Source organism: Emydura macquarii, unplaced genomic scaffold (genome assembly GCF_026122565.2).
Source record: "Emydura macquarii macquarii isolate MOO-44397 ecotype Brisbane River unplaced genomic scaffold, CSIRO-AGI_Emac_v2 contig_2979, whole genome shotgun sequence".
NCBI lineage: Eukaryota > Metazoa > Chordata > Testudines > Chelidae > Emydura > Emydura macquarii.
The window spans coordinates 447415-457808 of NW_027133116.1; the positions used below are offsets into that span (position 1 = coordinate 447415).

The window sequence follows — 10394 nt, forward strand, 5'->3', positions numbered from 1 at the left end:
CCATATGGGTGCAGCTCAGCTCTGACAAGTGACAGTGAAATGCCATCCTCAGACTCTACCTTTAGCATCTCTCAGTTAGCCCAGGGCAAACATGCTCTGTGTAGGAGTGAAAACATGGCCCCTAATGGCAACACCATGAATTATCTCAGGATCCAAGAGTCAAGCCACGCTCGTTCCATGTCTCGCACCGTCCTGGGCAATCAAGGCTGCACAAGCCACACGTGGCCTTCAGTTTCAGCTGTGAAACCTCCAGCCTTTGGTGCGTTTGCACTAGTATAATGGGCACTTAATAAACACTTCTGTCCATGTGAGGAGAGCCAGAACAGACTCCAGTTCCCGGGTTCTGAGCTGCCTTAGTTCTGTAGGGCAGACAGGAACAAAACACAGCTAAACACTTATTTCTGTACCCAAACCTAGCCGTGGTGACTCTGGAAGTGCACACAGAGCAGGTTTGCTGAGTAAGAAGGTGCCACTTTTCCACAGTTGCTTTTCCGAGTAAAGCCACTTTTTAAGTAGACACAGGATACCCCAACTAGAGAAGGACAGCCCTGCTCTCCGTGTATGCCGGATGGACAAGTGGTGGTGAGGCAGGGACCTGCACTTGTAAATGTCCTGACTTCAGTGTGTTTAAAGGCTCTATTTGCACCGAGGTTTTGTGGTTTGTTAGTGACGTGGGCGGCAGGGAGGTGTTTCACTCTACAGGCCCAGTTCTGCTCTCTGTTACATGGGGGCAACTCCCGTGGCTTGCACCTGTGTAACTGAGAGCAGACTTGGGCCTCATCGTGTCTGTAAAGCCCCTGGAAAATGTGCTGGTTTGTCTGAACTATTATTACAGCCACGGTTTTGGTTTATAAACAGAGAAGGAGAAGGAGTGCCGGAGACAATGGCAGAACTTAGATGCTAGAGTTACAGGCACCTTAGAAAGAGACTCAGTCCATAGGCGAAGGTAGGTGCCATGCTGACAGGCCAGGTGTAAGGAGAGAGAGAAGATAAAGAAGCCTCAGAGACCCATTGTGACTCTGCTCTGGTCTCCCACTCCCAGAAGGAAATCCCTTCCCCGCCCACCTCCGTGACTCACCTGCATGCCCGACGGCAACCCAGACGTCAGGGGAAGTCCTCTGGGGGGAAGGACTGACCTCCGAGACACCGTTATACGCCTGCACGGTGAAGCTGTAGTTGGTGTAAGCCTCCAGACCATCCACATCCACAGAGGGACTGGTGAGGCCCGAGGCGCTGGGGGAGAAGACCACGCCCGCCTCGCACGGCTCACGTGCGAGGAGGGAGCAGCGCTGGCACGAGACGCTGTAGGTCAGATCCTTGCGCCCGCCCTGGTCGCTGGGTGGCTGCCACCACAGGGAGAGCTGCGTCCCCAGGAGGGAGAAGCTGACATTGCGGGGAGCGGAAGGGGGGCCTGCAGAGAGTGGGGGGGAGAGCGTTAGATCCAGCATACAGGCTCCAATGCACAAACCAGCCCAGGAGTCTCCCTTCCCCTCATGCAGCTCAAGACCTGCCTTCGCCCCGGCCCATGAAGCATTTCCCTCTCCACAGCACCAGCATCCAAAGCATTCTCCCTGCCGCCGGGTCCCTGCCCTCACCTCTCCCCCACCGATCCTTCCTCTTCTCCACCTTGGTCTCCTCCCCCAGCCCTGACTCACGGGAGCAGGCAACACCTTGCCCCTCAGTGGGGGCCCGGTAAAAGCCTGGGTTGCAGGGACAGGCCGTGGCCCCTGGAGCACTGGACGAGCTGTGTGGAGGGCACTTTTGGCAGCGCTCGGTCTCGGTGGAGTGGCGGTAGAATCCTCGCCGGCAGGCTGTGGACACACAAACAACGGGGCAGGGCAGGGTTAGTGGGAAGTAAGCAGCCAGCCCTGCCTGTCTCCACATCCCCCTGCGTCCCTCCCTCGCTCCTGTTCTCAGGGACGGGGAGTACAAGACCACAGCTGCCGGAGATTGCACAGGGGAGGTCCCTGGAAAAACCAAGATAACCCTTAGGATTTGCTCAGCCTCAGAGAGCCCCCTGCGCACATCAATCAGTCCAGCACATTCCCCATTCGCCAACCGGGGCTGCATACGCCAGAGCCGAGTGTGCCTATGCACACGTGTCTGCTGGCACCTCGTTTTCTCGCACTGCACCTTTATGTTTCTAGGGGGGCGCCCTGTGCAACAGGCAGATCAGATGCAGCCTGCTCCCAAGGAGATGCACGCGCTCTCTCCTGGAGACCTTCCTTTTGTTCTTTCTTATTTGATTGTTTCTCCATAATCTAAAATGAAAGTCTCACTGGGAGTGCAGGGTTCTCTTCGGACAGTGGAAATCCACAACAACGAGGGCTGCCCACCGCCGCCCCAGGTTTCAGCCTGGGGACTGTGAGCGTGGAGGCGTTTGCTGATCGTGACTGTTGCACCAGTGCGTTGCCCAGCCTGCCTCAGGGCACGCAGGGATTTCCAGACCGATGGGAACCCCCTGAGCTGCACTCGGATGCAGCCGGACACGAAGCCAGCGCAGACTGCAGAGAAGAGGTATCACATGCTCCCTATGCACAAAACCACTGAGTCGGTGGGCAGCTGTATTCAGCAGCTCAGGAGTCTTCTAGGGAAGCCCAATGAAGAGCGCGATGAGGAGGTGACAGGCACGGGTTGCACCACAGCAATGACTGTAATTGTCTGACCCAAAGAAGACGGAAAGAGGTGCTCCAGGCCACCGATGCTGTCTGGAAATTGGGGAGCAGTTGAGGGGCGCAGAAATGTTTCCAGAATCCAGGTGCTTATTGCCAAAAGGGCAGGCATACCTCCTACAGCAACAGGAGCAGGCCTGATCTCTGCCACACATCCAGGCTTCTCCCTAACTTCTGTCACCACCGCGCTGAGCCTCAGCCTTTCATTCCCCTCCCTCCCTTGTCTTGGCTGGGGAGAGTAGGCAGACTGCACCACCCAGGTCTGATGACACAGACTTGCGTGTCAGGCACATAATAGTGGTATCACGACCCAAAGAGTGTCACAGCCTCACCCATCAGCTGTGGATGCACATTGAGCAGGTTGGGCCACATGGAGTGAAGCCTGCAGAGCACAGGAAGAGGGGACCATCAAGGACGTGTGAGCACATGCCCAACAGCACCCGCTTGTCATCTTTCAGGAAAAAACATTCAAATACGAGCCCCTCTTTCCTGGCCAGGATCTGCAGGTGAATCCACAAAACTACGTGGCCAGTGGTATTAAAGGGTGCTGTCAGGTTGAGAAGCATCAAGCACGGAGCCCTGATTAGAGCTGGTGATTTGTCAGTTCCCGCCAGCAAACTGAAAAATCGGAACGAATATTCAGTTCTGAAAACGTTCTGAACTTGTCAGCAAATCGAAAAGGTCGAAAAAAGTATAAGATTAAAAAAAGCTCTGGATGCCGCAATCAGTTATGCTTGGGAGAGTGTTGCCAGGAACCGGAGCGCTAAGAAATGCCTGGCCATAGACCTGGAGAGCCAGAGAACACCAGAGAACGCCTAGAGAACGCCAGACTCCAGAAATGACCCTGCTCCCCCGATCCCTACCCAGCGATGCTGCTGGCGAGCTGTCAGCAACCTGACAATGGTGGCTGAAGTGATGCAGCCTCAAGGGTGGGGAGCAAAAGCCATCTGCCGTGCATTGCTCTCTCTCAGCTTGCCATAGGCGTGGATAAAGCACCATCCCCACAGTATCTTTAGGTTCAGAACCCAAAGCAACATAACCCAGCGAGAAAGAAAAATACAAGTTCAACCTTCTAATTAAACCCTAGTCAGATCACCAACACCCCGGAAGGGGCAGCCTCTCAGCAGGCAGCTCCCAGACCAACCACTACAGACCTCGCCCTGCTCGTGGACTGGAGGGACAGAAGCACTTGTGTGATGCTCACCCCCCATGGACCTCGAAACCCTTTATAAACCAGGGGGAGCCGCGGTATTATCGCTCCGCTGGAGAGACCGGAAGCTGAAGCACAGAGGGCAAGTGACTTGACCAAGGTTGCAAAGCAAGTCAGTGGCAGAGCCAGGAACGGAACTCAGGTCTCCTCACGCTCCCTGGACCCCACTGCCTGCCAGGTGTGTGTGGAGATGGCACACCTACTCAGCCCCCCCTACCACCAGGGGGAACAAGGGCTGAATGGGGAAACAAAGTGAGAAGGGACTCTTGAGACAACCAGTTTAGGGGATACCCAACCCGCATCCTGACATTGCCCCCAGAAGCTGACTTCCTCCTCCCCACGCTGAACTCCCACTCCTCCAGAAACACCAGCTGCATCCTTTTGGCACCGCAGCAATCCTGCCGCCAAGGGGCTTTTGGGGCCTCCCCCCCGTCCCCAGGTGGCAGAGACTGCCAGTGGTCTGCTAGCGTTCGACAGGGCCTGGTGAAGCAGCAGCCTCCAGGGGTTTCCACGTGCTACAGCCAAGGGAGTGGGACGCGTGTGTTTTTATAGCCTCCTCTGACGCCATCCGGCTATATTTCCTCGTGTACCACCCTCCTTCCCCCTCCTCCCGAGCACGGCTGGTCTTGGTGACAGGGGGCAGGACCATCGGACGACACTGGGAGGGGATGAGGCATCACTTGGTGTGCGGCAGAAAGGAACTTTGACCTCGGTTCACCCCTGGCCCCAGACTTTTGGGCAGCAGATTTGGTCATTGCGCTGCCTCTCTCTCCCTGCCAGCCAGCTACCAGGAAGCAGCAGCAGCTGGAGCAGAGCATGGAGCAAGTTGGGCCCTGATCCTTGTGCCCGGCCAGCCATCGGCGAGGACAGCTTGCCACCTCACTCCCCATTCCCCAGGATAGGGCTGGGCAGCCTCTTTTCCGCCCCTCTCCCGGGACCAGCCTGCTAACGCCCCCCCAGCCGTGACGGCCTCAGCGGGCAGGCGGAAGCCGGGATGCCGCTGGCACAACTTCGCCCTCCCCTCCCTGAACTTTTCTGAAATGATGCCCCTGGGTGAGGAACGCCTAGCTAGACAGGGCTACTGCTTCTCACGGTCGGAAAGCAAGGTGGGAAATGGTAGCGTGGGCCGAGGGAGGGTGTGCTGGAGACGAGGGGCGGGAACCCGCCTAGGAGCTAACAGGGAATTTGCACACCAGCCAGACAGGCTCATGTCACCACCCTGCGGAATGAAGCCAGGCGAGATGCAAGGTGCAGTGGCACCAAGGGCCAGCAAGGGGCAGCACCACCCCGGGAAGGCAGATTCTTAGCCTGTGGCAGCCTGGTTCCCGTCCTGGGGTCCTCAGGGACCCGTGCACCCGCTGCCCCCGGGGCCAGTGCCATTAGCACTCCATGTGCTGGATGGCACGAAGGGGTTACGCAGGATCCCCCTGGGGCCGGGGCGGCAGAGCTGGGGGAGGGGTCCGCGCCAGCGCCCAGCAGTGGGGATATTGTGAGAGCTGATCTAGGCTGGGGTCCCTCCGTCCCTGGGGAGGATGCACTGTCAGACAGGGCAGCCCGAGCCCTGCTTCCCTTGGCACTGGGGGGAGAGTGTGCCTGGAGGCGGGGGCCGGAGCCAGGCTGGGTGGGAAGGGGTGGCCAGGCAAAGCCGTGTCATTTCAGGGGGAGCCGTGTCCCCTCCAGGGCGGGAACCTCTGCCGATAGGCTAGGAGCCGCAGAGGAGGTGGGGAGCAGGCCGCTGGGCGGGGGCCTCGCTGGAGGCCTGGGGTTGCAGTGAGGATGCCATGCTGCTGCAGCTGCTCCAGGTGCCACTTCTTCAGCCTGCCCCTCGTGCCTAGGCCACGGTGGGTGCCTGCCCCACTGCCCTCCCAGCCCCATCGCTACCAGAACCCCGGGCCCCCTGGCACACACCCCCTAGCCCCCCACCCACAGCAAGGTTCCACGGCCGGGCCCCCGTCCCCCGAGCTGCGGAGAGCTCTGAGTCACACCCGGGAAGAGGATAGGAGGAGGGAGCGGTTTGCCTCTCAGAGCAAGCGGGGTGACCCCTCCATGCCAGCAGGAAGTGAGGCAGCCCTCCCCTGCGGGGGCGGCAGCGAGTGTGGGACTGGCCCAGGGCCAGCTGCCATCCCTGCCGCCACGTCCCGCCCAGCAATTATCTTTGGCCAGGCTTGTGTGGGCTCATCAGACAGGAAGAGGCACGGAGAGGCTCTGCCCTGGGTGCACCCGCAGTGGGAGGTGGCTCCCGTTAGAGATGGCAGCTGGCCCCTCCCACACGTCCCGTACCCGGCTCTCTGCCCCCCCTCCCCATCCCTAGCTCTTGCCTTCTCCCCCCGGCCTTCCCAGTGCAGCCCTCAGCGTAGCAGCTGCTTTATCTTTTGGAATGAAAGTTAGAAGGAATCAGAAGAGGGAAAACGGGTTCTGGGAAAGGCAAAGGTCCAGGACCGCCCTGCTGAGGGCAAAGATCAGCGCCGGCTGCACCGCCCTTCGTGGGAATCGCAAGGGTTTATTTGGTGCCCGTCACCAGGGGGACTGGCCACCTTCCCAGGATGAAGCTGAGGCACTCAAGAGTTCAGTAACAGGAGAGCAAAGCACATGCTCCCCGCTGCTTTGCCAGGCAGCCAGGAAACCGGGACCCCACCAGCGTGGAAGGCCTGGGCAGAGAGCTGCACCCTGCACCTTGCATCCACCAACAAGCTGCCACCCCAGGCTGTCCCGTCCCCCTCACACACAGCCCAGCACCTCCTCACTGGGAGGCTGCCCGGTCCCTGCTGTCCCCTCGGGAGGACGGAACACTTCTGGCTTCAGCTGTACTTGGGGTGGGTGGGGGAGTGGGTGGGATCTGGAGGCCGCCCCACCCCATGATAGCGGTGAGGAGGGACCAGCCCGGGCATGATGGGTTCCCTGCCTCTTCCCTGGAGGGCGGGGAGAGTTCAGCGCAGCAGCAGCGAAGTGGAAAAACTGGCTGAGCCATCAGGCAGAGCAGAGGGGCAGGGCAGGGATCCCGTGCTGGAAGACTCCCTTAACCCTTCGTCAGCTCCCAGAGCGGGGCTGGCGCGGGCAGGCCGCGGAGATCCAGTCCCCACGTGGCAGCAGAGACAGCAAGGCCCCTGCAGACGCTAGGAACCCAGCGTGGGTTGCCTGACACCCTGTGCATTTAGGTGCCCATCCATTTGCCCTTTCCTCTTCATTCCTGCAGCTGGAGCCAGGCAGCACCTGGGCAGAGATTAACGGCCTGGGCACAGTCACCACCCCCGCAGCAATATAGGATCAGCAACGTGCCATCCACGTACCCTCAGCACATCCCCTCTCCGCCCCAGCTGCTACAGGCTGGACGGCCTAGCAGCACCTTCCTTCCCTCGCTGGCAAGGGGAGAGGCAATCTATGCTATGATGGGCCCAATTCGGGTCACCAAGAGCTCTTCAAATACAGCAGATGTGCCCAGGCTCTCTCCTGAGTCCTTCTGCCTGAGTGCGGAGCCGGGCCATGCCGCGGGTGCTATGCTCATTCCCCGCAGCAGCAGAACTCTTCTCACTCAGGGAATCCAGGTGCACCACACAGGGGGAGCTTTGACCCCTGCCCACCCATGCACCCAACTTCCTGGCCAGGGGACAAAGTGCTGATCTGTGCATCTGCTCTACCCTGACCGGGCGGCTGCACCGCAGAGAACAAGGCAGCCATTTAATAAGGCTTGGGAGCCAGTGGCGGAGTGAGTCAGTGTCAGTCCAGCTCCCAGAAACCGGCTCTAGACTGAAGGGCTGCTGGAAGGAGACCAAGAGGGTGTGGAGGAGTGTGTACAACTGTTACACCTGCCAGAGAGAGAGATGGGGACAGGAACAAAAGAGAGAGAGAATAACTGAATCACTGACAGACAGACGGCACAGACAGCAGCGATGAGAGACAGAGAGACAGGAGGTAGCAATGTCAGACACACTCGGGTTGGCTCTTGGTCACCTTTCACCCCACTGCAAACACTGCAAACAATGGATCACTCCCCAAAGCTCCATCTCCCCATCTTCTCCCTGGCAGCCCACTGCCCCTCTGCACACCTACCTACACAGCTTCTGTCAGCCTCCTCAAACCCAACAGCACACCGGCAGCGGCCCATTGGCACCAGCCACTCCCCATCAGCACTGCAATGCATCCGAGGTGGGAAGCCTGCTTCTTCAGCCGCCTCCTCTACACAGACGCCGGGCACCTCGGTCAGTCCCTCTGAGCCTGCCAGCGTCTCTTGAAAGTGCGCCAGTCCCCGCACTGTTTCTGGGCAGGTCTTGTAATATACCCGGACAGAGACAAGAGCCACACAGGCCCCAGAGTTTTGGAAAGCCAGGTAGAATCCGCGCTGAGACAGCTTCCGTATCACGCATACTTCCACATTCAGCTGCATAGCACCTGACTCAATGTCCCGGCTTGTGAAACTCCGATCTGCTGCCACTGTGTTGACCTGAATAGGAGAGGAAGAATCAGGATCTGTGGCACCCAAGCAGGCACCAAAAGCTCTTTCTCCAAGGTTACATTTGTCGTGCATCTTTCATCCCAAAGCCCCTGTGACCGAGTGCTGAGGCCCAATAGATGGGTCAGCGCTCTGATCACTGTAGCCTCAATTAGTTTCCCCAGTGACAGCTGACTGAGGAAATACAGAGGAATTAGCTCATCAGCTGGGGAAGCTGGGTGAGTGAAAGAAACACTTGGCCCATCTGCTGACTATCTTGATACAAGGCAGGCAGGCAGGATGGGTTAGCAGGAGGGGAGGACAGGGCTAGCCGTGCCCAGAGTGAAGCAGATCCCAAGCAAAGGAGAGCTCTCTCTCTTCCAGGGCCTAGATGAGGAGGTAATAGGGTCACAGGTGTTAGAATCGTTGTTACTGCTCTGTGCTGTTGGTGCTGGTGGAGGAGTCTTGGATAAATTATATGGAGTGGTCACTAAAAGAAGAGAGTCTGAAGGGTTTTTGCAGTGATCAAGGATCAGGTGAGGGAAGAAAGCCTATGCCCTGTTACAGCCGAATACAGCCTTCATTCTAACTCCTTTTCCTGTGGTCACTCTAGCGCTGGTGCTCTGGATTGCAGGATGCTGCGCATCTTTGTACGTTGATGATGAAGTACAAACACATTGAACCAGTGCACTGGTTCCCCGTTGTTTCTCTCGTTTCATATAATCCCTATGGATTTAGAATCATAGAAGATAAGGGTTACGGACTTCAGGAGGTCACCTAGTCCAACCCCCTGCTCAAAGCAGGGCCAACCCCAGCAAAATCATCCCAGCCAGGGCTTTGTCAAGCCAGGCCTTAAAAACCTCTAAAGATGGAGATTCCACCACTTCCCTAGGTAACCCATTCCAGTGCTTCACCACCCTTACTTCTCCCATCTGCCTCACATGCCTTGTTTCTATTCATTCCTCCCAGCTCTCCATTTAGCTTCCTTTCCAGAGCTGTGTAACTGGTTCATTGTGTTTGTACAGCACCTAGCACAACGAGGCCCTGATCTCAGCAGGGCCTTTGGGCACTCCCACAGCACACTTACAAACGAATGCAGGTGGGTTCTTCTGAGCTGGGTTGTACCTTCTGCCGTCAGCAAACTGTCTGTCAATAAACGGTGGCTCTCTTTGGGTCTGTTTATTTGAAATTACTTTGATGAATAAAAACGGACACCAACAATTCTCAGTCTGGCCGGTGCTTACGAGCAGCCCTGCGTGTGCGTTCAATGTTTCACATCTGTTGATATGGACCCATAGGGGACAGTGGGTGTGCTCCCTGTTCCTGACTAGATGGGCATCACTCCTACATGCAGACTTCTGGCGCAAATACAAAAGTCAGTGGGAGCTGGGCGCCTAACTCCCTTAGACTCCTCTGAAAACCCCAGCCTGAAATGTCCATGCAGTCAACTGGTAATCAGTTCACCAGAAACTTCAAGGATGCTTCACTGCCATCTTTGGATGCAGAAGCAGATATGAGGGGTGGAGAACTGGGAGAGCTGTTGCTGTAAAGCTGGTTGCAAGGAAATAGGTGTTTAAAATTCCACACACAAAAATGTTTCAAGTCACTTCTGCCCCAAAAGGGGGGAAAGAGGAGCTGCAGGCAGTGTTGCCTAGTGGATACAGCACTAAACTGGCACTCAAGAGACCTGGATTCTAGTCCTAGTCCTAGTCCCCTGGATTCTAGTCTGCCACTGGCCTGCTGGGTGGCCGTCAGCAACCCACTTTACCTCTCTGTGCCTCAGTGTCCCCATCTGTAAAATGGGGATATGATACTGTCCTCCTTTTTAAAGTGCTTGGAGATCTACTGGCAAAATGTGGTAAATATCACAGAACATAGGCCATACCGACAGGATGTGGGACTTTGCCCTGGGAAGCAATGACTCTGAAAAAGACTTGGGGGTTGTGGTGGATAATCAGCTGAAGATGAGCTCCCAGTGTGATGCTGTGGCCAAAAGAGCTAATGCGATCATGGGATGCACAAACAAAGGGAAAAGGGGAATCTCAAGTAGGAGCAGAGAGGTTATTTTACCTCTATATTTGACACT

At 57.1% G+C, this 10394-nt stretch overlaps 1 protein-coding gene across 2 annotated transcripts in view; it reads right to left on the reverse strand.

The window, feature by feature from the left end:
* Positions 1-10394, reverse strand: part of EPHA1 (EPH receptor A1) — a 49312-nt gene that overhangs the window by 10979 nt on the left and 27939 nt on the right. For both annotated transcript variants that reach the window (XM_067570039.1, XM_067570041.1), the window contains exons 4-6: positions 7930-8320; positions 1656-1811; positions 1079-1411 (exon numbers count right to left, since the gene is read on the reverse strand). In XM_067570039.1, coding sequence (XP_067426140.1) covers positions 1079-1411; positions 1656-1811; positions 7930-8320 — 880 coding nt within the window. The remainder of the gene's footprint in view (positions 1-1078; positions 1412-1655; positions 1812-7929; positions 8321-10394) is intronic.